General features: G+C 40.3%; 2 protein-coding genes across 3 annotated transcripts; one reads left to right on the top strand and one right to left on the bottom strand.

Annotated features, from left to right (window-relative positions):
- The first annotated feature begins 524 nt into the window (after positions 1-524).
- LOC122884943 (rho-related GTP-binding protein RhoQ) lies at positions 525-18,393 on the top strand. Of its 2 annotated transcripts, XR_006380011.1 has the most exons (6): positions 525-1,120; positions 1,455-1,513; positions 9,148-9,312; positions 11,633-11,728; positions 12,762-14,721; positions 15,339-15,433. XR_006380011.1 is itself a non-coding variant. In XM_044215476.1 (5 exons), the coding sequence occupies exons 1-5, from the start codon at positions 979-981 to the stop codon at positions 15,498-15,500; spliced, it is 624 nt and encodes a 207-aa protein (XP_044071411.1). In that variant the 5' UTR covers positions 528-978; the 3' UTR covers positions 15,501-18,393. The 2 variants fall into 2 exon arrangements, 1 of the variants encoding a protein (XP_044071411.1); XM_044215476.1 differs by lacking the exon at positions 12,762-14,721 and having other exon boundaries at positions 528-1,120; positions 15,339-18,393.
- Positions 18,394-20,513: 2,120 nt separating this feature from the next.
- On the bottom strand, positions 20,514-22,391 carry LOC122884942 (GTP cyclohydrolase 1-like). The gene is made up of 6 exons (XM_044215475.1): positions 21,973-22,391; positions 21,661-21,770; positions 21,521-21,576; positions 21,406-21,437; positions 21,224-21,308; positions 20,514-20,810 (listed from the first exon to the last, which is right to left on the bottom strand). The coding sequence occupies exons 1-6, from the start codon at positions 22,247-22,249 to the stop codon at positions 20,681-20,683; spliced, it is 690 nt and encodes a 229-aa protein (XP_044071410.1). The 5' UTR covers positions 22,250-22,391; the 3' UTR covers positions 20,514-20,680.
- Positions 22,392-26,879: the final 4,488 nt, after the last annotated feature.

The raw sequence follows: 26,879 nt of genomic DNA, 5'->3' as shown, positions 1-26,879 counted from the left end.
ATGACTTAAGAGTTAGAGTTAAGTTACAACATTTCAGTAAACAAACAGGTGGGGTATCTTCTTACATGTTATGCTGGACTGCATGGTAGGACAGATGCACGTCTAGCCAAAGTGAAATCAATATAATATCACTAGTGTCTTTATTTAGGGACTGAGTGATAAATAGTGGGTTTAAGATGATGTTACTGCCTACTATATACTCTTATAATGTTCCTATAGGATATTCTTATGGACTTTTTGTATCTGGCCTATAGGCTGTTGAACATTGTACCAATGTTCAATCTAATGTTGTTCTTAATGTTGTCCCACAGAGCTCTATGGTGTGTGTGGTAGATTATGATCTCCTACTTCAGGATATTGTTTTATTTCCTGTGGGGTTACCTATATATATATGGACTAAAAGAATGTATATGTTTGAATAAACTCTTCCAAATATTTATGATGTAATTTCTTAAAGTCCTTGCTCCACACATCCCCACCAGGCGGAGTGTACTTTATCCAGAGCCCCTTGGTTTCAAATCCAAGCTCCGCCTCTCCAACAAGCGCACCCACCTTGTCCAGCAGCAGCACTGTGCGCCAGGCAGCGAGAGCACAGGCGTGGGGCTCACCGGGGAGCGGGCAGGACGGAGTGGCAGCGGCGGCACTTCTCGGAGGAAACACGGTCGTTTCTTGGTTAGTAGGAAACTGTTTAAGACCTCTTAGGACTCAGGGGGTACTGTTCATTTTGTCAGCCGTGGAAAGGGAACTCCTTCACGGTCAAATTTGGGAGTACCGTAACCTGTGGTGTGGAGGAAGGGAGAAAGATGCAGTCCCGATCCGACTCGGTGCGCCGCGCAGTCCGCCTCCGAGGCTGGTGATGCCCGCCGTGCGGGGATCACCGCCCAGCAGCAGCAGCAGCAGCAGCGGCGGCAGAGGGAGGAGGAGGTCAGGACAACAGGGCGTCGGGGGGCCGGTGATGATGATGGTAAGGTCGGGATCATGGCTAACGGAACCGGCACTATCATGTTAAAATGCGTCGTGGTCGGAGACGGTGCAGTGGGCAAAACGTGTCTTCTGATGAGCTATGCCAATGACGCCTTTCCAGAGGAGTATGTACCCACAGTCTTTGATCATTATGCAGGTAGGAATACAATTTATTATAGTTATTCTGTCTATCATGTCATGCTGAACTGCTGCTGTTCCGTGTTTTGTAATCATTTCTCAGATTCAAATCTAATGAGAGTGAATATGATGTTTGCCTGAGTGAATTCCATGTTTCCTCTGCCACTCTGTCTCCAACTGCATTGGCCTGCATCTGTTGCTATAATCAAAACCACTTGTTTGCCTTCCTCAGAGCAGAGAGGGGTTGGGGACCCTGAGCCCCCACCGCCTCCCTCCTTGCCTCTCTGCGCCCCCTCCCCACCCTCACCCTCTCTCCTTCCTCCTCTCAACTGCTCTTTGTCATTTTCTTGCAGTGAGTGTCAACGTCGGAGGAAAGCAGTACTTGTTGGGACTGTATGACACAGCTGGTCAGGTACAGTTTATTTTTTCCCTCTGGCCAGGTGCCAAGCATGTCAAGGACACACACTCACATACATACAGTATATTCTCTCTGTCTCTCATTATCTCGGTCTCCCCATGTGCTCCTGGGACCAATAACACGCCCACAGGCTTCATATTCAGGCCAGACTCTAAGCTGCAACAGGTGATGGCTTTCGCACATGGGTTTACTGCCAGAGTCTGGTGTGCCATGGACAGTGATGGGAGTGAACGGGTTTCAATAGTTCTATTATGTGGAGAACAGGGCTCCTATGTCCGGTAGTGATGTCACAGGTTGGTTAATAGGGTTGCCTAATGCCGGGGCTTTTTCTTTACAATGTGCCATTCAGTGGGCAATAGTTAAAACTGTACTGAAAATGTGCTGGCCTACACACACACACACACACACACACAATAATGTTTCCACTGAGCAGAAGAGCCAGTGTGTACACACACAGACACACACGCACACACACACACACACACACAACAGACAGGCTCAGTGAGGGCATCAGCACAAGATATAGGAACAGCCCTGCATTATTAGCCACCACAACTTCCAGACTAAAGTTTTAGGGCAAAAAGTATTATTATCATTTGTGTATGATAACTTAAACGATTAGACTAGAGCTGAAATGATTATTCAAATAATCGATTAGTCGATCGACACACATTAATCAATTATCAAAATTGTAGCAGATTAACTGTTGTTGAAAAATTAATTGACAATGGAAATAATTGCTAGTTGCAGCCGTAGATTGGACATACTCTAAATGATTAATACACACATTTTAGAGGGCACATTAATCCTGGTATTTTAATGTTAAAAGCAGGAATATTAAAGGTACCCTGTGGAGTTTTTGACCACTAGAAGCGCTATGGAGCAATGTGGGTCCCCGATTTGTTTGTATCGTGAACGTAATCGACGTGGGGGCTGGTTTTGATGCTATTCTGCTGATTGACAGTTGGCAGCGGTACACAATACTGGCAGCAGTACGCATACACACAGTGCGTTTAGGTGAGAAACACTGAATATAAGCACAACCTTTCTTTGTTTACAAGGAACTCCACACCTTGAATTCGACACCTTTAAGTTTGGACTCCCTTCAGCTATACTGCAAGACTTTTCAACAGTGGCGCAGCCATTCTCTACCCCAAGACCTTTCACCTCCTGTCTTTCCAGCCACCCAAAACTGTACACATGTCAAATGCTGAATAGTTAACGCTTTCCTCAGGGCCGGATTTAACTGTGTGAAGTCAGAATGAGTCACAATCTGAAATCTGATCCGTTCATTGGAATGACAAAAACTAGGCTCTGGAAGGTCAACCGGGGAATATTCAGCCGTTTCTCTGTTCTGCTCATTCATGAATGCTAAATGCACAAGTCCAAGAATAGCAAATCACAGTCAGCCTCCCTCCTTCTTCCCACCCAAACAGCTACCTGTGACTGCGTTATATTTTTTTCTCTCGGAAAAAAAACAAACAGATGGTACAAGTGTTACTACTCGGTTGTAAAAAGAGGAACACAACCTTATTGTCTATTCTGGTGTGTTTGATAGAGTGTGTGTGTGTGTGTGTGGGGAGGGGGGGTTGTTTTTAGCTGATTCAGAGTGTCTCTGAAATGGAGAAGTTCTCCCAGATGTCTGCCGTGGGTGCTGCCGGCCACCGAGAGTAGAGTTACTGCTCTTCCAAACGCACCCCCGACCCCGCCCCCAACTCCGCTGACCTCTTTATGTGGAGCGCAAGGCCAGCTGGTAATGTTTATAGCTTCAGCATCTGATCAAAGACCCGGCGCCCCAAAGAGAGAGGAAGATAGAGAGAGTGAAAGGAAGACAGAAAGAGGAAGAAAGAGAGACAGATGGGGGGGCCAATGGGGGACGAGGGGGGTGGAATTGCTCAGAAAGTGGATAAATTCAGTCCTCTCAGTTTCATTTTTCTCTCTTTCTCTCTCTCTTTCTCTCTCTCTCTCTCTCTCTCTCTTTAATTTAAAACTCTCGCTTCATCATCTCCACCTCTGGCCTGTGCTACACATGTTCGATTGACTTCAAGCTCCCTATAATATTTATATTCCTGGCCTTGCTGGAGCTCCCACAATGCTTTGCTGTTCCATCAGGGTGTCGGCAGCATTACAGATACGCGCCGCCGCCGCCGTGCCCTCATCGGACACAGATTCCATGCTGTCACGTCGGTGTGTCATGTCGGGGCGTCATAATCACGGCTCGGCATTGAGCTGAGTGTCGCTGTGCTCTGTCTGCTGTTGATACTGCTTCTCTGCCTGCTATTGTCTGCGCGCTGCCACGTCGCTCCCCCAGTCCCTGCCTATTGAATAATTCCATATGGAGGGTCTGCAAAGTCTGTTTTGCTGAATGTGATGAGGGAACAGAGGGGGAAGTCTTTACTTATTCATTCATTCTCCTGCTGCTGCTGCTGCTGCTGCTGCACTCAAGAAAATCTAGCATTGCTGCCCGAGGAGGAGCAGGAGGAAACAGGAAGTGGATGCTAAGTGCTGTGGTACCCATGGAAACGCTTTAGGGAGAAGAACTCAGGAGTTGCGACCCTGTGGGATTCGTGTCCTGCTGCCCTATTAACCCTCACTTTGTTGTTGGACTGTTCCTCATTTATTCAGCCCTTCAAATGTTTTCACACTCAACTGCACATCCTGTAATCACTTTTACCACTTCACTTCACCCATTACCACCTCTCTCCTTACTGTCTGGTACAGTCTGATGAGTCTTTTTTGACTAAGCAACCCAAAGTGGCCCAGTGACCCTCAGACGTCCCAGCGGGGGTGGGAGGGTGTCGGTTGGGGATGGGAGTGAGGGTTGGAGGAGGGGTACTGGAAATGATTTTACCCAGCTGGGAGCCTGTCACCACTCAGCTGCTTCGACACAGAGAAACAGGAATACTATATCGTGCCTCAGCTCACACTTTCAACTTGAGATTTTACACTTTAGAGTAGCCCTACTGCTTGCTATTCTCCTGTAGGGAGGGCACCTCCACTCTTTTTAGGGCAACAACTATTTGCAATAATCAGTCAAGTTTTTCAATTGATAGATTAATCTTTCTAACTAAAAAAATGTCAGAAAATTGTGAAAAATGGCCATCACACTGTCCAAGAGCCCAAGGTAAAATGCAGAATTACCAACAGTAATTCAAACCAGGCAAATGCCCCAGGGCCCCAGACCCTCAGAGGGTCCAAAAGCTCCAGGTTCGCTTTGTGGTAATTATTTTGAGGTTATTTCAAATTTGTTTGGTAATATGTACCAAAAACACTGGTCTATAAACTGGTCTTAAGGAGGCTTCTGCACTTTTACCTAATCTCAATGCCATGTCTTGTAGAAAAATGTTAATGCCTTTGTTATTTCAGTTGATATTATGCTGTTATTGTTCATATTCCTAAGTAAAATGTGCTTAACCAAATTACCACAAACTAAGTGATAATTTAGCTACACAGACAATGCTTGTTAGTAGGATCAATTGTTAGTTTTGGTCTTGTCATAAGAACAATATTATCAGCCTTATCCTTTAACATTTTTTTAGTCTCCGAGCTGAAGCTGAGATAACCTTTAATCACATCATAAGGGAGTTGACAAAGCTCCCTCAGAGTCACAGAAGACATTATACAGCTGTTTTCACAGGCTGAGTACTTACAATGGTGAGTAAACTAAGCCTTTATAGGTAAAATCAGTGGAATTCATTAAATATTTCTCAGAATTGTTGGTGATTGATTTTCTGTCAATCAATTAATCAAGTAATCATTTCAGCACTACGGTTTTTTGAAGTAGTATATTTTGATTTTGTAACATTTTAGGAAAGAGAGGCGAGCCAGTGTTAAAATTTAATTTTATATAAAAAAGAGTTCCTTCAAATGCAAATGAAAAGTCTTAATTTATGTTGTACCATGCACAGTTTATGTGCCACTGCCATTAACTGCCATTAAAGGCAACATTAAACTGTCAGATTTTTGAATGGAGTATGGCATTATGTTCTCACCATACAGGCATGAATTGACGTGCATCAGCACTCGAGCTATTATTAATGATCATTAATCACCATTAAAGGACCAGTAAAATAGAAACGAGCATAAATAGCTTTTTTATTCCTGAGGTTAAATCCAGTTCTGCAAAATGTGCAGTTCTGCAAAATGTGCAGAACTTGAATAGAAGCGTCTATGTCTGGGCTTGCGTTCCCACCCGGCGGCCATGTTAGAGCAGGCGTCTCTGGCTCTGTTGACACAGCCAGTTTATAGAGCCCCAAGGAGGCGATAGGAGTAGAAAAGGAGAAAGATAGAAAAGAGAGAGCGGTAGAAGGAGGGGGGCGTTGTAGGAGGGAATGACTCACTGATATCATTGCACTCATATGTCACTGAGTCAACACAGCACAGTCACACAGTGGAGTGCACACGCTGGTCAAACGAAGACGCCAAGTCTTGCCCTGATGGAAATGTAAGGACATGTATGGAGAGAAGTTAGTGCTAATAGATTATACACACGCTAAGCCGCTCTCGTTTCCTTTTTTTCTGTCATTCCTCCCTTCCCACTGATCATAATATTTACTGTACACTCCTGACTACCTTGGAAAGACTGTTATGCAACGTGTCAGTGATGTACTCATGAACTGTACTAATAAAACTGTATGACATACTTCTGGTGGAAACTTTTATCCAAAGCACCTTAGCGGCAGCACGAGTGTAAACATTTCTGGACCGAGCGCTGATCAAATTTAAGATTGAGCATTGGAGTATACACTCTGCCTGTGTCTCACTATATACACTCTGAGAGGCTAGTAGGCATACTGTCTTTGGTAATGTGTCAGGGGTGTACTGAGGAAACAGTGTGAGAGGCAGAGATGGGTCTCAGAGAAGCTGAGGGCCTGTTTACAGTAAACTGCTGAATGGCTTACACAGCGTTCCTTTATGTCTGTGGCTCACGGGGGGGGGGGGGGTCGGAGGATTCACTTGTGCAAGCAAAGGTCACGAGCACACAGAGACACATAAACACACACAGTGTACGTGATCCCATGTGACAGATACAGTGTATCTATGGGAGCAGAGGAAAGCACAGGATGTATGTGCTGTTACGTGTTCTTCCAAAGAACAGTGGTTTGACCAAAAAACTTAACTGAAGATCCGCTTACTCACTTTTTCCGGTGTTTTCAGTCTTCAGGGTCTCTGTGAGGCTGTACTTAGCCACAGCAGTGCTCACAATAGCAATGCTATCATGCTGATGTTTAACAAATATAATGTACCGTGTTCACCTTCGTAGCGTGTTAGCATGCTAACATTTGCTAATTAGCACTTAACACAACACAGTTGAGGCTGATGCGAATGTCATTAGCTTTGCAGGTATTAACCAAATTTTTGACCTGGTGATGGTGCTAGAGGAGAAGTTAAGGGATCAACAGCGTGATTACAATTCATCCTGAGGGGAACATGGATGTCTGTACCAAATTTCATGGTAATCCAGTTGGCGAGACATTTGACTAAAGACCAAAAATGTCAACCTCATGGTGGCGCTAAAGGAAAAGTCAAGAGATCACCAAAGTTATTATGTTTTAGCAAGCTGCTAGCCTGGCTAAAATGTTTCAATTGAATTTTCAGAAAATCTACTATATCAAGATATATATTAATATTACATATACCAGTGGTAGAATATTTTATTGAGGGGTGTCTTTTTTATCACAATGACAACATATATATCACAATATAATACTTTTTTCTGGCAAATCAATTGATTAATGGATATAATAGCTAGATAAGAATGTTTTTGTCTAATCTAGTGAATTAAATGCTTGACAGGTCATACTTCATATTGATGCAATAATCTGGTAAAAATCCAATATTTCCATAAAGCAGTCCTGCTCATTGATTTGCAACAGTGCCCATAATGGCCAACACCCCAACATATTAAAGGATAGACACCACGGTGTAAACAGTGTGGCAAAATCTGTGACGGTTGACAAATTTATATTGTCTCACTGTATATGTCATCATATTGCCCATCCCTGAGTTTATCCATATCACACACCCCGCGTATCAGATCACTGTATACAATTTGAGGTCTTTATGTTGGTCTTTCACCTTATTTCAAACTATACAACTAAAAATCGTGTCTCATGAGTGAATCAGTGTTTGCGAATCATCCTTATAGTTTGTCTCAGCTTGCATGGAGCACCAGATGGTTTGTATTCATAACTGATTTATCACATCAGGAAATTCAGATAGTGTCAGGTAAGCTGTCAGTCACACTTAAGTAACTTAAATGACTGATATACTGAAATACTCAATCATCTCATGTAACAAACCCCAGCACTCTGGCACTGTAAGAAGTTAAAAACAGCCACTAAGAACAATTTGAAATTCCTGCGTGAGTCAGGTCTGTGAAAACCTGTGAAATACTGTACTCACTTGGAATTAAGGGGATGAACAACTCGTACATTTTTTGAATTATATCCACTTGACCCACTCCAGTGAAGCGGAGTTGAGTCATCTACAATATGAGCACAGGCGTGAAGATTTGTATGCTGTTTTCATCATCTACTCCAATATAAAGTCAGTATATCTTAAATTCATTACACAGGCAACAGAAGATGAAACACTTGCCTGGCTGACCTTCTACTGTTTGGAGAATCTTCTGACACTCAGCTCATTTGCATAATCATTTCCCTTAATGCATTTGTGTGAGAAGGACTTGTCTCTGGGGTTATAGCAGTTTGATCGTATTGGACTGTGCCGTGTGTGTTTGGCAGAGAATGGGACTCGCTTAAGGCATCAGAATGAAAAACTGACATGCCAGCGCTCAGTTGTCCCATTGCAGCTGGCACAGTGGGACATTGCATCCAATTTGCTTTGATTTCAGGGATGTGGACGATAAATTTCCCAGACAAGATAGTGAGATTCATTCACTTGGTCCGAGTTGGTCTGGTTGAGTCATATCTAATTACTGGCGATCCATTGATTGCCTGTGCCTTCAAACTAGCTTCATAAACCCTTCCCGATGTGTGCCATGAGAAGAAGAAGTGAGATGGGTCATGAATATTCATCTGCGTGCAAGTCGGACACTCTGTCAAAAGGGTTTATCTTTGGTGAGGACAAGAGAGCGCTTGATCTGACGCACAAAGGACAGTCTTGCGTCTGTGAGTTAGCCATTTACACCACACAAATATGGGAGATGGCAGTGTGTCTGGTCTTCAGTGTCTTGTGGCGATGCCTTGTGCTCAGCACGCATTAGACTGCAAATGTGAAATAATCCCTAATTGTCTCGAAAGTGAAGGTCATCATCTTCACATTCTTTTCTCGTCATAACTCATTTCCAAGTGCAGTTTTTTGTGCATATCATTGCTGTCATAATAGTCCACATCAGTCATATAAAACAGTGAAGGAGCGAAGCACTAAGCACAGTGTCAAGTTTGCTCTCCTGGCTCCAGTGAGGAGTAAAAGTGTGTGTGTGTGTGTGTGTGTGTCGGGAGCTAATTTTTTACGCTTTAATAATTCATGCATAATAATTTCTCAGGTGTTAAGAAACGGAAATGAATCATGTCTGCCCATTGGTTCCTTTATTCCCCGCCATCCTGACCTCTCATCCTCCCCTGACCCCGAGTGTTAACCATTACCGTCACGTCTTCTTCCAGGAGGACTACGACCGCCTCAGGCCGTTGTCCTACCCCATGACCGATGTCTTCCTCATCTGCTTCTCTGTGGTTAACCCTGCCAGTTTCCAGAATGTGCGTGAAGAATGGGTGCCGGAGTTGCAGGAGTATGCACCCAGTGTCCCCTACCTGCTCATCGGCACCCAGGTCAGTCCATAACACACCATTCACGCCAGAGGCCTTCACGACTCAACTGGCTTTTTGCTATTTTTAACACACACTTTCAGCTGCAATGTAAAAAGCACAAAATAGTGTGTTGGCTTCGGTTTGAATCAGGGATGAGGCATTAAGTTGTATCTGTTAAATTCATGGACAAATATACTGCATAATCACATATGCCAAGGCTCAGAGAGACATGCTCTCAAACAAGAGCCATGAACAAAATAAAACTTGAAATTCAAAATAAGGCAGAACATAGCAAAGGTCAATCTCCCTTCGCTGAGTTTCACTGAGTACATTATGCAGGTCATGATGAGTCACTTAAAGGTGCCAATGAAGCTGCACATCGAAATGCTCCAGATGTACATCCTGCAAGGTAAAACTGACATTGAGGAAGTAGCATCCTTTATAAGTTCCCACATCACTCATGTAATACAACATACATTGGAGAGCACAAAAAATATATATAACATAAAGCTGAGTGTTCTGAGAAAGAACCTGTAGTCGTTAAACTCAAAACATTATGAACTGGGAGGGGGCCAGAACTGTTACATCTAAAAGCACCATGTACCACCACTGATTTAAGGTGGCAATAGAAATCTGAAACAGGCCCAGTGGACAGTAAACAGCCATGAAATGGCCTAACAACTATCCCACACCTGGGATTTGGTTTTCTTTGGTTTTATTCTGTCATAAAAAAAACCCTACACCTACAAACTCGTTCAAATGTCCACGAATCAAAAAAATGGTGATGTGATCCACAATTTCTCAAGAAAACATTGTTTGAAGTTGAATGGATTCTCAGCATTTGCCACTTTTTTTGTGCTGTTTGTTTTCCTAATATTTTTCTCAATATGACAGTTGGATTGTCTGCTACAATATGAAGCTGTCCAAAATTCCATTTGTCTGTAATTGCAATTTATTATAGTAATACTACAGTACTACTACTATTAATACACCATGTTGGTAATTAATACTTAAATGTGCATTAATTGATTTTTTGGCAACTTGGGCCAGTGGAACAAGCTGTAAACACTATTGACATATTATCATCTTACAAAGTTGTTATGGCTAGCGTGTTAGCAAACAGCTGCCTATTTACACATCCAGCAGACATGGAGCAAAATTAGCATTCAGGTGGAGTCGTGTTTCGTGCCACCTGATGAATGTAAGTCTAACATTCACTCTTCTTTTAGCTCTGTTTTGGTCTCCACCAACTCCTGAGGGAATTATCTGGCTCTTTAGCTGCTAAACGCTCACCAATGTTCCCCAGCTAGTTGCAAACTTTGTCTTGTCTGTTATTTTATGCTGTGCAGGTAGCATACAGTGGGTTTGGCAAAGAAGAGTTAATTTATTCAATCAAAAAATTACAGCCAATACAAATGTGGCTGGGGACTTCAGGCTGATCTGGCTCATATAGGTTTAAAAGGTCTGTGGCTTGGTACAGAAGACCTCACTGCCTTAAAGCTAATCATAAAATCAGAAATTTTTAAACCAGCAAAGATGCTAAAGCTCAGCTAATGTCTTGTGATCCTCAATAGAGGCATCATTAAACTCATGTAGATGTTAAGAGATGACACTAATCCACTAAGTATTAGCTTATTTCTTAAGCCTTAAAACCCATTGCCAAAACCATATGTCCTCATAAAAATGAGCGCTGACTTGTGGGTAATTTTTGGTCTGTGTTCCCTGGCAACCAAATGCCAGTGCAACTAAGGCAAAGCGGTGATGAGGAGGATGGAGTGGGTGTCTGATTTATTTTATGTCAGCTGATGTTTACTGCCCTTTTATCAGTTCCCGTCATAACTCACTTCGGCTGGACGCTGATATGGATACATGAGCTTCATAACAGTGTGCCACGCTGCCACAAATCACACTAATCAAGAAAAGGGTTAATGAAGCTTGCTCCCAGTGAGATGGTGCAGGTGGAAGCATTTATCATAATCGGTTATTACTGAGCTGGGGATGAGTTGTGTGTGCTGAGCATTGCAATGAATAAAAGAAGAGTGAGGAACCTTGTGGTTGGCTGTGAAATCGCTTTGCACAAGAGCAGGAAGTGTGGGCTAACATGGCTTTGTTTCAAAATGAGAAAACACAGTTAGTGTCAGTTACAGTCAGTTATATAGTTCAGCTCTCATGGCTATGTTTAGAGGCATGGAGAAAAGTGTCGTAATACCTGATTTGATGTTGACAAATAAGACAGAAAGTCAAGAAGAAACTATTAACAAAGTATTTAATTAATATCCATTTTATAGCAGTAACAGTAGTGTTGACTTAGCTCAGAGGAAGTGTCCCTTATCTCTTTCAGATTGACCTTCGTGATGACCCCAAGACCATTGCCAAACTGAATGACATGAAGGAGAAGCCCATCGCCACTGAGCAAGGACAGAAACTAGCGAAGGAGGTTTGTATGTTTGTCCTACTAAAGAAGTGAAGTACTAAATAGCTGGTGAAAAAGAGTGGAAGCTTACATTTTCACTTTCAGTGTTGTAGAAGTTAGCTGTCAGGTTCCAGTTAGATTCCTGTGTGAAATGCCTGGAATCAGACCTCTGTACATTTTTTGCCTCAAAATGAATCCAGGAATACATTCTGAGTCAACATGGACGTCCAGAGGAGTACGAGGCTGTAGGACGTAGATACCAAATGTGGTCTGTGATTAATCGCTCCTGTCAGGCACAAATCGAAAATAAAAGTCAACCATTCAAAAATTACAATCTAGACTCATTTAAAAGTTGATATACACACAGTTTTGGCAACGTAAGAAAGGATTTAGATGGGATTCATGTCTTGTAGGAGTCTTAAAGTTTTCTGAGGCCACTAGGGTCCATGTGAGACAATATCAAGAGATTTGAAAATCACTCAGATTAGAGCTATTTCCTTCAGTGTGAGCAGTATTTTACCTTGGACATTATCACCTGTCCGCCATATCAAGAAAAAACTGCTCCAGTTGGATATAATGTTTTTTTGTTTTTTTTTAAATAAATTTGCTAGATTTGAATCTAGCCCCCCAGTTTGTGCCTCTCATGCATTACCATTACATTCGAGTCACAGAGCTAAGCATTCGTTTATATGATAAATAAATAGCCGGCAATCTTTGAAAAACTCAGAAGGTCGTTTAACAACACTTACCACTGTCATTGAGGCATTTACAGAACCCTGAACAATCTGGACAAAAAACAAAATATGTCCACTGCATGCTAAAAATTATTTTTAGGAACAGTTACAGACATTTTAGGAAATATGCTTATTGTCTTTCTTGCTGAGTGTTAGATGAAAAGATCGTACCACTGTCATATCTGTATGCTAAATTTATGGCTTTACTGAGACAAGACATAACGGTTAGAGCCACGATGCTAGCGCAACGAAAGCTGAACGTTTACAGAGGGAGACTGATGATTATTGTTGTTGTTGTATGAGGGTTTTTTCATTCAATTCAGACTCGTGCCATGTTGGAATTGAAAGTTGATATCCATCCAGATGATATCCAGGTCGGTGGATGCAGCTCTGCTGGTTGTTCTTGTGTCCAAAGGTGACCGGGCCTTTGCTGTCAGAGCCCCCAGACTCTGGAACACTCTGCCTATTGAGATCAGAGATACATCATTAGCGTCTTTTAAATCCCTTCCTAAAACGTTCTTTTATAGGAAAGTGTTGATGAATATTTAATATGTTGCTGGGTTTTATCTTCCCACTCTTGCCCTTTTATATATTTTTTAAACTTTATTTTATCCCCCAGTGTTTTTATGATCCCTCTGATGTTTTTATTGTTGTTTTTTGGTTTTTATCTGCTGTTTTTTTCTGTAAAGTACTTTGTAACCTTGTTAAGATTGCCATCGTGACTTCTACACAAAAGTGACTCGGGTTCTTATTTTTGACATGAGATTACCATGTGAAATTGCCGTGACGCTTACATATGAGATGCATGTCTGATAGGGGCTATAGGCATACATGAGGTTATTTCTTATTGGCTGCAGATACACAAGAGGCATTTCAGGTACCGTTACAACAAAAACAACGATCATCCCTGCATTAACTCATACTACTCACCATTAGCAGCTCAAGTTACCCCATAATATCAACCATAACCAAAGCAAATGACATATTATTACACTGCTGGCTGTATACAATCATAGCATTAGGTTACAGAAACACACTCAGTATTCCTAGTTAGCAGTGGTGCTGCCTAAGCCTCTGTTTCTCTTGGTTGCATTTCCTCAGTGGTGGAGAAGAGTGTTGTATTTTGAGAATCTGATGTTTGTCCCCTGAACAAACTATATAATGTAAAGTAATTTTGGCTGTTAAATATGCTATCCTAAACTGTAGATAGAAGAAAATACCATTCAGTGACAATTTTTTTTAAGTGAATGGATGGCAAAAGAACTGCAGTAGCCAAGCTGCTAAATAGAGTCAATTGGCAAGACGTTTGTTTAAACCGTACAAAGTGTTGATAGTGGAGTTGTTCACCATTTTATGGGCGGTTATGTGCTGGACTATTTCTTGGCAGGGATCAGTAACTTCCTGGAGTGTCTGTTGGTTGCCTGACAACTCCCGGAGAAGAAATAGTCCAGCACTTGTAACCCACTGTAAAACGACAAGTAGACATTTTTACACTTCAGTTTTTGTATGGATTAAACAAACAAGATATAAGGTGTTAATTGGTAAGCTTTAGAGTTGCTGGTAGGCTCATTTTGTTAACTTTGGACAGAGCCAGGCTAGCTGTTTCCCCCTGTTTACTGTCTTTATGCTAGGGGCGGGCGATAATGATCTAAAATTTAGGTCTTAGGTCTTACTTAATTTAATTTTTTTTGTTGTTTTTTTTTACAGTGAAGGTATTCCATCATGGTATTACAAAAATAAAAGGGATACTCCACTCAAAACACAATTCTACCTCTTCTCATTCTATTGGCAATGTAAGGGAACATATCGTAAGAAAGAAAAATAATTAAAACGTTATGTGTTTATTGGCTCCAAATAGGAATGAAAATGAGGTATAGTCCTGAACGTGTTTTGGGAGGAGTAGACTGCCCCATAATGTGGGTTAATTATTAAATGTAATGTGATTCATTCTCAGAGTTAGACAAAGGGTAGGATTAGGCATCTCAACAGCATTTATTTGGCAGAACACAAGTATATTATATAAGTACAATAGTCAGTGTACCACAGGACATGTCTATTTACATACGGTAGCAACAGACACACACACAGCAGCAGCTGTGGTCTTCCTCTGTCACCAGATTCGTCACACATTTGCAAACGTATTACTGGCCATTTTCAAGTTGCATCTCATATCTACTGCGGCGATTACGATAAGTGAGCACTACATCACAGCTTCTACCAAAAAAGAAATTTACTCTGCTGTTAGGGGAACACAACGCGTGGACGCATACGGGAACCACACCGGTGAGAGCAGAGGGGACTTTCGTGTGACAACAAAGCCAGCTGAGCTAACATTAGTGTTGCAGCTGTGAAGTTCCACAAAAAGCAACGTGAAAAAACAGTTGCCCACATCCAACCTACTACTCTGGTTAAAAAAATTGGCTTCAGATGAGGTTTAATGTTCAGACAATTTCTCTTGACTGTCCCTCAATATTACAACATTAGTCCAACATCGTCCCAGCGGTCGCTGTCCCTGTGGGATAATAGATGCTAGCCACATTAGCCCTGCACCATGCTAACGCTAAGTTCAACAGGCTATCCTGCAAAATAAACAGTGAAGCAACATAAAAACGGCTAAACTTACAGCTTCCAAGTTTAAAGTCGATATCGATCCATCCTTGAGCTCCAGTTTTTAAGCGAATCCTGCTTTGTAACTTAGAGCAGTCAAAGCCAAAGCAGTCCGAAGTAAAATGGTTAACTTAGCACACACATATATAAGAGTTTTCTTCTCATATAACTCTCAGCAAGAAAGACTACTAAAGACTACTCCTTTAACTTTAACTGTAAAAACTGCTAGTTGACCATCATATTGTACTGGAATTTTTTGACTGATGGTCCGTCCTTTCTTTTCTTCTTATCAGATTGGTGCATGTTGCTATGTGGAATGTTCAGCTTTGACCCAGAAGGGCCTGAAGACAGTGTTTGACGAGGCCATCATTGCAATTCTGACTCCCAAGAAAAAGAAGGGAGCTCTGAAGAGACGACTGGGACCCCGCTGCATCAACTGCTGTCTGATTACGTGATACATAAACCCGGAGATCATTCAGCAACCAACCATAAACCAAACCTGGACTGAAGGCAAAAGACAGACAATAGAAAAATGCGCAAAAGAGAAGACTGAAAAGGACAAAACAAGAGCTACTTTTAAGCTGCAGGGCTCTTGAAAGGCCATAACTCTCTCCTGCTGTCCAACACGGTTTGAGGATGCAGTTTACTACCAAAGGAGCACAAAACCCAAGTCAGTCTTTTCTTCAAAAATACTTTTTGCCTCAAAAGTACCTTCTTTTATAACCATTTTTAATCATTTTTCCTGTACACAATTGTGGTAAGCTGTCATACAAAAAACACAAAAAGACATTTCAGTTTCAAGAGAAATACTACATTTTAAGGAGTTTATATTATTTCTATGGTTTTGGAAGCTAGATTATTGATTTGTGAATTTCTCAATAATAAGAGCAGATGTCCATATCAGGAGAGAAAACCTGCAGCTGATAAACACGAGAGGCTGACTTAAGTGACACTGTGACAGTGGCCAGGATACATTTCTGGACAAAGGGGCCCAGTTTTTTCAATTTAAAACTTGTGCTACAAAGACTCTTTTGGCCCCTAAAGTCTTTCTCTAATTATTTGTCAATTGAGGACCTGCAAACTACACAAGGTGCTTTGCGTTGTGTGGGGGATAGCACAAATGAGTGAAATGCTGTTCAGTCAACACATTTTGGACCTAGAACTGTATTATTTTAAAGTTTAAGAATCTTGTTTTTTCCTTATGAAAACCCCATTATTTTATAGTGTGGCATGCCAAAACTTACTGTAAGTTAGGACTGGGGCTGAGGTCTTCATCAGGAATGGAAGAGGTCTATTATCCATTTTTTAAAATATATATTATCCAGAGTTTATGATTCTATATCTCTAAAATAGAGATGATCTAGTCTGTGCAAATATTATTTTGTCAGCTGACAAAACTGCTTGAAATCTGTTTTAATTTTGTTATCCTGCAATAATGTGTTATCCTTTTATCACCTTTTAAGAAGGTTTAGAAGAGAGAAGAAGAAGATGGATCTCATTTTAGAAATGAAACCCTGTTTCATATCCAACATCCAAAGAATCAAATCCACACTTTCATTACGGCTAAGGTGACCCAATACTGTATATCTAATGCACAACATGAAGCACAGTCAACACCACTTCATTTCCTGGCACAACAAAGCACCCCCCCCCCCAAAAAAAAAAAAAGGCTGATTGAAGCACAAAAGATGCACACTGTTCCGTCAGGCACAAGTTTGAGCATAGCACACCATCTTACCACGCACAATCATAGTCCATCAAGTCTCTAAAATACATACAAATATTAGCCTTTCATTAAATACGGTCAAACCGCTTTGAAAGGGTACAGGAAGGGTTTGCGGCTTTTTGCACCAGTTGTTCGTAAGTTCAAACTTGGCCTAGTTTTAATGTTAAGTGTTGAACTAAGTGGAGAAACTAAATTTAAACAGCTTGCACCACAGAAACTAGTTCTTACGTTGAGATTAGCTGTTAGTAAATATTTACACTCGGCGTAGCTGTTGCATAGCGTTAGCTAACTGAACCAACTGACAAAGCTAACGTTAGCTTGCAAAGATATGACTTGTTTCGAGTGAAGAGTAAAAGAGGTAAAAATGGAATATGGTCAACATATTTGACCTGACACCTTAAAATTCTGTTTAATAATGATGTAAACTGGGAAGGTTTCAAATTCCATTTTACAAAAACAACACAATATACCTCAAATTACACAAAGTTATGCCAATAATGTTAGATTAAATGATGTAGCAAAATAACATTGCATAATCGGATACTTCCCATTCATTCTAAACTGTATTAATATTTCTAACTACGACAAACATGTTTCTCTTCCTGTATGCATATATAAATAAAAAGTCATACCTACATTTACAAAGTATTAACACTTGAGTTTAATATATCACTTGGACCCCTAAAACTGTTATTTTTGGCAATTATGTTTAAATACACATTACAAAAGTCTAAAGACATTTCTTGAGTTTGAATGGTGCAACCCAATTTAGTAAATCACTGATCTGAAACTAGCGAGTAGTCACTGAGAACTTCGAAAGGACTTTACACACAAACTTGGCGATGGATTTACGAATAGCTGGTGCCGCCAAGTCTGTAGAAGTCAATCCTTCAATAGAGTTGTTACCAAATTCGAAGTTATGAGGTCCTCACATGACAGCTGTGAAGGGTTTTATACAGTGTATGGAAACAACATTAGTTTGACCACCACCCATGTACCAATCCTGTCTTTTTAGTAACACTATAGAAACAGGTCATCCCATAAGAATTCATTGATCCGTGTAATAAAGTCACATTCTACAACATTTCAAATAGAAACTGAGATAATATGTGAAATTTACCAGGATTTAGAGAGTAGTTTAAAGATCTATGAGCCCCCCAAATAATTGTATGCAACAATGGTGTCAAGCCTACATGACTATAATACTGTAGGTAATAACTTGAGGTTGTGACTGAACTTTTCTCGCATTCAGCTCTTCTTGTTTTTATGCATTTGTTATTGGCTTTTTCTAACTTTTTTTTTTTGGGAAAGATATTAATCAAAGGTGCCAACTCTTGCTAAATGACTTCTGTTCATTTTCTGTTCAGAGTCAGATATGATGATTGATTAAAGCTTTAATGTAAATGGTGCTCGTCCTCTCTGTCCCAGCCTGCGTTGTAACTGTAACTTTGAGCAGCAGAGTGGATTGCGGGGTGAACAGCCTTCTCTCTCGGACAGTTTTGCTTGCTTACGTTGTGTGAAGGTCCACCCTCAGGATCCAGGACCTAAGTGCCGCAGCCACCAATGCATTTTCCCCATTAATGCTCCTCTCTTCTCAATAAATGTGTTTACTGTGTTAATAAGCCGGCTTCGAGGGTTTAACTTGGAGAGCGTCAGATGTGCTGTGGAATGCATTTGTGAAATTAACATTTCCAGTGTTTATTCCTGGAACTAAGGGCATTCATGTTCATTATGGGTCAGACATCACTGGGTTGACTTGATAAGCAGGTCAACAGAATTAAACTGAGGCGTGCTTGAATGAATACACACAAATCCTTTATGTCCATTTATGCTTTTTTAATAAAGTTGCCTTTTACTTTTCAACCTCTTAAAGTTGGTGACATTTCATTAATTTACTCTTTATGCCACTACTCAGTCTGTACAAGGATGAGTTGTGTTGATCTCTGGAGCATGAGCGCCACTTGCTGGCTACTTTTTTTTGGATAGACAATCCCTCACCTTTCTGCTTTCTACTCTGATATGAGAGAGCACTTTACCTTGCACACTACTCTGATAATCTGCTGTATAGTTTCCCATCTGAGAGGTATTTCAACTGTTGGACGCTCACTGTTGCTGTTGGGGGTTAAATCAGCTGCGCTTGTTTGACAGTTTAGTTAAACATCTCAAAAATGTATATTTAGGGCCATTTCTGGGTTTGAAACCTTCCACTCAGAATCATACATTTTGTCTAGGTGAGTTATGACTCCATACTGGTGAAGTTAAAGATTAACAGAATTCGAGGCATACCCAGTTATCTAACTTGCATTAGGGATGGGCAATACCATGAAATTTGATCCGATGCCAAGTAACATCATGGCCAGAGTCACTGATACCAATACTTTTTATTAGTAAAAGCAGTTAATGTATGACTGTGTAGGGAAGAGTCGCATGTCTTATTTCATAAAGTCAATGCATCACTAAAAGGCTACATTTTCAGTACTGCCAAATTATTTGCCAAACATTAACTTATTTTTTGATCTAATCAGATGCATGATAAAATGCAAGACTGATTTTAAAGATATTGCTGCTTAATTTTGTTCAAGTTTACTTCTCAGTTAATGAGCAGTAAGTAAGTATACACCCCACACAGTGTACTGTAGATGGATGACTTTCTGTGTGGAGTTTGCATGTTCCCCCCCCTGTGTGTTTACTGCCACAGTCCAAATACATGCATGTCAAATTAATCAGAAACTCCTTTTTGGTGCACTGTGTTCTTAAATGTCAGGGATTGCAAGTTTGCTGCTTATCGTGCACACAGTTCTGACCAGTAAGTCACTACCACCTAGCCTACAACTAGAAAGACTGATCAGAAAGTAATAGCAAAATTAAAGGCAGTAATAGCATCAGTTTTATTGATTTGTGAATTTTGACAGTACAGGCAAATAAATATCTCACATTGATGTATCAAAACATTTTGAAATTACAATCTAGTGTGAACAGACATAGCACCATATAACATCATATAGCACACAGTATAGGATCATATTGTTAGTAAAAAATGTATCAGCATACAATAAGATATTTCAATTCAATTTAATTTAATGGGGCTTTATTGGGATGGGAAACAGATGTTAACATTGCCAAAGCAAGTGTGCAATAAAAACATATACATAAACAGAAGAAATGTGCTATTACAATATATATAAAGTGTATAAGATAAGATGATAATAATAATAATAAAAACGTAATTTTGAAAGGTTATTTAGCTCTTTGAAATCTGAGATTACAGAGTTGAACTTGTTAGTAAGTAAGTAAACGTTCCTTATTTCATTGAATGTTGTACATTGTAGGAGGAAGTGCATCTCTGTCTCAGCCTCACCTGTCAAACAGTGACCACATATTCTGTTTTCTTTTGGTTGCCATGATTTTTTGTGTCTTCCTTTTTCGATTGCCAGTTTGTGGTCACTGAGCCTGTGCTTGTTTAGGATCTGTCTCTGCTTTCCATCTCTGACAGCAGAGAGATATTCTGCCAGTTCATCATCTCTTTTTAGGTCCAGATAACATTCTGATCTACTTTGGCTTTTAGTTGCTTCTTTAGTTGGAGGGCTCTGGAATGGAGGGTGTCTAGGAGGCTGGATTTAAGGTGATTAAAACATTTGAGCGCTCTCTTTTGAATGTTAATTATCAGTGGGTATCTGCCTAATTCTGCTCTACATGCATTCATTAATGTTTTGTTCTGTGTACGTGTAAAATGTATCTGCAGAATTCTGCATTTAAAGATTCTGTTGGATGTTTGTCCCAACGGGTATAGCTATGATGACTGAGTGGAACCCATACTTCACTACCATACAACGCAATGGGCTGGGTGGTTGTTATTTTAAAAAAGTGGACATTTCCCTCTGTAGAGCTGCATGCTGAGATCAAAACTTCTCATTTCCCCAGTGTCAGAGACAGAAACTCCTCCCGGGTCTTGGGATCTTTTTGGAACGTACCCAGCATGACATTTGTTACAGTCTTGGCGTTCATCTTCTGCACACCTCTCATCACCATGCACATGTGACTGAAATTCAAAGAGATAGTTAAACTTAATAGTCCAAAGCACATGATTTACACAGAACTTTGTGTTGCAACATTTTGGGAAAAATGTAAGTGACTAGGAGACTATAGATCTCCACACCATCCACACTCTCAGCGGCTTTATCACCTTTTGTGTTGTGTATATTCTCGATTAGGTTGTTTTAAGTGACTCAAAATATTCAGGAGGTTTGCATCTACATTGTCAAGGGTCATCCCATTAATTACATGTATTAATTTGGTGCATATACAGTATCATAAAACCAAACTATAGGTGTTTGCCAGTTTACCTTCCACATTCAGAATAGCCATGATACAGTAAAACCCCCTCACATATGTTTTTTTGCAAATACTTTACATTTGAGTATGTTTGGGATAAGACAAAGAGTAAACACTCACGCAGCTTCAATCACCACTGCCACTCCAGCAGGCTCCAACGCCTCACTGATGGCTGTTGCTATCTGTTTGGTTAGACGCTCCTGAACTGTGGAGAAAAAAAAAAAAAACACACACTGAATGTAACACAGGGGAAAAAAGACAGAAAAGGTCGAAATGTGAGACGGGAATCACACATATTTTACCTTGAAGCCTCCTGCTGAAGATCTCAACAATTCTGGAAGAGTAGAAAAACATAAAGTGGGTTTTTTTTTTGTTTTATTTTGGGCGTATGTATGTGTGTCTATTGTCAACATTTACCTTGCAAGCTTGCTCAGACCAACCACTTTCTTGTTTGGGAGGTATGCTATGTGAGCCTGACACAATGAAACAAAGCATACAATACGAATAAAAAGAAGAACACTCTTTCATGACTCCAAATAGATCTGTATTTTAATTACCTTGCCAAAGAATGGCACCAGATGATGTTCACAAAGAGAGAATAAATCGATGTCCTTGACAACCACCACCTCATCATGGTTTTCATTGAAGATTGCATCGTTCAAGATAGCTGTGGAGATGAAATGCCAGTTATACATTCTTTCTTACTGGCGAAAATGATAAAAATCAAATGTGACAAATGTGTCCCTCTTAGAATCCAATGAACAAGGACAACAAGCCTTTATCGTATGGTGTTTCTTACATTCAAAATGTTTGCTGCTGCTGCATTTTTGTCATGTAAAATGTTTATCCTCCATGCGTAGGCTACTCACCTTGGGTCGTCTCCTGGTAGCCTTTTGTAAAGAACTGCATGGCTTTGGCTGCGCGTAATGGTGTGCGTAAAAGCCCATCCCGCTCAGCGTTCTCTCCAAGCTCGCTCAGTATGGTGCGGTAAGCTTTCTCTATGAAAAACAAGTTGGTCGAATCAGCAGCTTCCTCTGAGTCTTTCTCCTCTTTGCATGAATCACTATGTTTAGACTCAATGCACTTGCTCAACTTAGTAACCATGGCCACATTTCCATTCGTCTCTGAGGCGTAGTGAAACTCCATTCTGGCTTTTGAGTCCCTTTCAATGAAAGACACTGCAGTATACAGTTAGATGGGCCGCCTGTGGTGAGCTGTTCCATCAGTGGTCTCAACAGGGAAATCCAATTTGTTTTAAAAGCCAACGAGAGGCCCTCAGGCGATGTTGTAACTTATCAAGTCAAACAAGCATGCACGAGTTTTCGGGAGTAAATGACCTGTGGATAATTCCCCCATTTCCAATTCCCACAATGTGGGCTACTGTAATAGGAAGAGAAACTGTGTTTTGGGAGCAAATCTTAAATCTTACACCTGTAATATCTGACCTACCTGGGTTTATTGGGAAGAGTGCCAAGGCAAGTCATTGCACACTTTTCTCTGGACCTTATGTGTGAAGATTAAACGTCCAGAGCATCCCTGATTCATCTTGTGCCCATTTTTGACGGTTGCATGAATTCTCCATAAAAGTAGTATTTTTTTTAATAATACTGTGGTAAACTTCTTCCATGTGACATGTAACTATTCTGGCAGACAAAGATCTAGGATTATTACAATAACCCTACAATTTCAATTTATCTCACAGCTAATGTCAAACACCAGCTGATCCTGTGACATCAGTGTAAATAATCACAGGTCATATGATCCGAGCTAAGGTCAGCAAGGACCATGGCTGGAGATTAAAATTTGAGGGTGGAACAACCCTCACTCCAATGACAGATTTCCGTAGTTTATGTCTATAGTGCAAATAGGATTGATCATATGGTAACATCAAGTAATGTAATCACTTGATTACAAAAGCACCTACACTGGGAAATCAAATTAAGTAAAATGTCAGTTAGCAGCATGTGTCACCTTGAAAGCACAAGTCTAGTTCTCTGTGATCTCACTCTGCAGAGGCAGGGCCCATGCAAAACTGTACTGGACATAGTTCCGCTGCTAATTGCTAATTTACTGCTATTGCTAGTTGTTGAAATGGCGACACAAACAACAAATGTTCATCTCAACCCATGATTCTAGGCATGACATGCTAGGAAAGTCTTGCATATCTGGACCTTGTTTTCTGGTTTATTTTACCAAATAAGCGTATTATATCACACAATATCACTCTTTGAGCTGAATCCAGCTGAAGGCAGTGGTGGAGGAAGTTTTCAAATTCTTAAAGTACCGATATCACACTGTAAAAATGCTCTATTACAGGTAAAAGTACAAAAGTATTATCAGGAAAATGTACTTAAGTATCTAAAGTAAAAGTAAATGGAATGCAGAGAAATGGCCCCTGTGAGTGTATATATACCTAATGACATATAGTCTAATAATAATCTAATAATATACTATTATATAGTATATTATTAGATTATTATTACACATGCATTAATGTTTAAGCAGCATTTTTCTCTTGTAGTTGGTTGACCACTCTTTTATATTGGGCTGAAACTAATGATTATTTTCATTATGGATTCGTCTGCTGGTTATTTTTTTTTTGATCAATCCATTTATTCTACTGTATATTACAGTCCCAATTAAACAGAGCTCAAAGCTATCAAAACAGTGGCTCATTATTTTTTGATAATTGACAAATCAACTAATTGATTTACTAATTGTTTAGTCGCTCAGTTTTTAGTTCGATTTTTTCATTCACCATGTTTTAAAGGTTCTTCATATGTTTTGTATGTCAAATCTTGATTTGTAAAGTAATTAGTAACTACAGCTGTCAAATAATTGTAGTGAAGTAAAAAGTACAATATTTCCCTCTAAAAGGTAGCAGAGTAGAAGTAGAAGTGTCATGAAATGGAAATACTAGTAAAGTACAGATTCCTTAAATTTGTACACTGCTTGACTAAATGTACTTAGTTACATTCCACCACTGGCTGTAGGTACTATGACCTTTTCTAAATGTTAGACAAGGATTTTATGAAGAGGTTTAGGACTTGTCACGCACAACTACCAGTTTATTATTATTGTTTATTAGGAACAGCTAGCAAAAACAAATGCAGTCTAACACAACAGTTCTGCAATAAATCCTACATTCATGAAAGTTATAACGTTCAGTTTTTTTTTAAACCATTTTAGAGAGGCACTGATTTAATTTGATGGAATTTATAGAAGTTGTAGTTTATGCTCCTGTTGAACTGTATTGCATTATACTGAGAGGTGTTTCTAATATTTAGTTTGTCCTCATTGGTATAACTGAGGGGGACATTATACGAAACACCTCTCAGGATAATGCAATATAATTGACCTTTCTTTTTTTGTAAACAAATGAAAGGCATTAGTCTCAAATAAGTGTGCACAAGCGCCTCGTTACAGCATTGTGCGTCAGTGCATCAAGCATGTGACTCAAAAGGAATCTGAAGCCTTGCGTTAGTCAGATCTGATCAGTGTCATCTCACTGGTACGGTGACCAATCATTTTCAAACAAATCGACAATCATGCCCAATGAAGACAGGTGGTGGTTCTGACCATCACTCTGATCATTATGCTGCTGGTCACAGTCTGCTCAGACTTGCTATATGCTGTTGTTTAAAGATGGGTTTTTTTGTGTGGCATTTCTGCTTTATTTCATAGTGAAAGTAGAGAGAGACAGGAAAGGCAGGGGAGAGAGAGGGGATGACATGCAAAGGGCCCGGGCTGGATTTTCAACTCTACCAGGTAAGCTACCAGGGCGCCCATGCTGTTGTTGTTTGATGTGATGATTGATTTCTCCTCCGCCACCCCAGCTTCTTCCGTTCTAGTTTCTTATTACCATATATGGCGGTAGCATCTCTTGCCATGTGCATTTTGTGTATCTCAACAATATATGTCTGTTGGGTTGTGTAGCCCTGGTGGGTTTATCGTGTTCTGAATCCTTCACTGCTTCTTAGATATCCAGGGGAGCACCCTCAGGAGCAGAGCTGATTTGTTGTGATCCATGGTCCTATATCATTTGATATACATGTCTCTGATAGAAATAAAACACACACAGCCACCCCTTGGCTCTGGCAGTACAGGTGTGACACCGCCCTTAGCCCACAGCCGAGTTAATCTGTTGGCCACTGAGCAGCATGGCCGTAGCAGCTCCACCGGAGCAGTTGGGGTTAAGGGCCTTGCTCAGTGGTGGTAATGAGGCTGGAACAAGGGCTGCTCTTTCACTTTCCCTAACCAGATTTGTCCTGCTGGTCCTGGGATCAAACTCGCTTCTTGGCATTTGTATCATTTTTCTTCTATCAGGATTGGATCAATAGGGAAAACACAAAAGAAGAAACGTTTGGGAGGGTACATTAAATCTGCAATAACTGATTTTTTTGGCCACTTCGGGGCAGTGGAAACAAGTTGTGAACACAACATTGACATATCACCTTTTAAGTTGATATCGCAGATTTGTTAGCAAACAGTTGCTTATTTACACATCCACCAGTTGTAGAGCAAAATTAACATTCATTTGGAGTTGTGTTTCTGTCCACCTGGCGAATTAAAGTCCAATATTAACTCTGTTTTAGCTCTGTTTTTGGTCTCTACCAACTCCTGAGGGAAATATCTGGCTCTTTAGAAAACAACGCTATGAGCGTGAACCAAAAGAAGTAAAGTTGAGGGTCGGACAGCTAAACAATCAGCTGAACCTTGCTATAAAGCTTCGTAAAGCAGAGGGGAGCTGCAGATTCAGGTGATAATTCTCTGTAGGTTCATCACTACACACTGTTTTCACATTGTTATTTGATACATTGTTGTCATAAAAATATCGATCATTGCCGCTTTAAAGTGCCCGCTCAGTGACAGAGTGTGATACTGAGAAGAATTTGTATTAGGGATACTTGAAAAACGTTTGCTTTCAAGGTAATATTAACCAAAATACTGAGTTTATTAGCGTAACAAAAAGGCATATTTTAAACAACTGCAAGCAATGGACCACCAATGTGTTTGTTAACAATGTGATTGTGACACTTGAGACAGTACTACATTTCTCATTTTCAAAGGAAACTATTTGAAATGGACAAATGGAAAGATTCTTCAATGAATACAGTAAGGTTTTGAATTGACCGAATCGGTATAAAGTGGCTCTTTAACATACAACACTGTGGCTATCACTTCATTCAAAGCTATGACTGCTTGCATTGTGTTCATGCCTGCATGTCTTATGTATGTATCTCATTTTGTTTTCTATACTTGTTTTCTATAGACACATTTTGATTGAAATTTATACTTAACCTCAGAAAAGAGCTCCAAATAGTTTCAACCATACCTGAGCGATTTCTCTACCTTTTCTGCGACCTGAGTTTTTGTCCAGCTTGGCAGAGTATATTTTAATATGTCAACTCAACATGTATGTCTATTGGACAGTTTAAACATCAAGTGTTAGCAATTAGCATGAAGCACATTGTAACACACATTACCCTGGAAAATGTGAAGTGCAACACTTCAGTTTCTTTGACACATAGCAGCCAGCTGAGCAAAGACCTTCCTGTCAGTCAGTGTAATCCCTTACTCCATTGTCCACATGATATCAATGGAAGCGTCACTTCAAACTTCAGATAACTCTTTGTTTCACCTTATTCATGTGTCGTGGACAAGAAAGATTAATTTACTCATTTTCAAAGAAGTTTCACATGTTTCCTCTAATAACTTGACTGTGCATCCGAAACATTCTTTCTTTCCTTTTGATTTTTGGGTCCCTCACTTCTCA

The sequence above is a fragment of the Siniperca chuatsi genome, linkage group LG11 (genome assembly GCF_020085105.1).
Source record: "Siniperca chuatsi isolate FFG_IHB_CAS linkage group LG11, ASM2008510v1, whole genome shotgun sequence".
Taxonomy (NCBI): domain Eukaryota; kingdom Metazoa; phylum Chordata; class Actinopteri; order Centrarchiformes; family Sinipercidae; genus Siniperca; species Siniperca chuatsi.
The sequence above is the reverse complement of the archived record's forward strand: the minus strand, read 5'-3'. Positions and strand labels throughout refer to the sequence as shown.

Excerpts from the sequence above, each read along its gene's own strand:
- LOC122884942 (XM_044215475.1), bottom strand. The coding sequence starts at position 22,249 with ATGGAGTTTCACTACGCCTCAGAGACGAATGGAAATGTGGCCATGGTT. Across the intron at positions 21,577-21,660 it reads TGGTGCCATTCTTTGGCAAG|GCTCACATAGCATACCTCCC; the intron begins GTAATTAAAATA and ends TCATTGTGTCAG. Across the intron at positions 21,438-21,520 it reads GGTCTGAGCAAGCTTGCAAG|AATTGTTGAGATCTTCAGCA; the intron begins GTAAATGTTGAC and ends CTACTCTTCCAG.
- LOC122884943 (XM_044215476.1), top strand. The coding sequence starts at position 979 with ATGGCTAACGGAACCGGCACTATCATGTTAAAATGCGTCGTGGTCGGA. Across the intron at positions 1,514-9,147 it reads TGTATGACACAGCTGGTCAG|GAGGACTACGACCGCCTCAG; the intron begins GTACAGTTTATT and ends GTCTTCTTCCAG. Across the intron at positions 9,313-11,632 it reads ACCTGCTCATCGGCACCCAG|ATTGACCTTCGTGATGACCC; the intron begins GTCAGTCCATAA and ends TATCTCTTTCAG.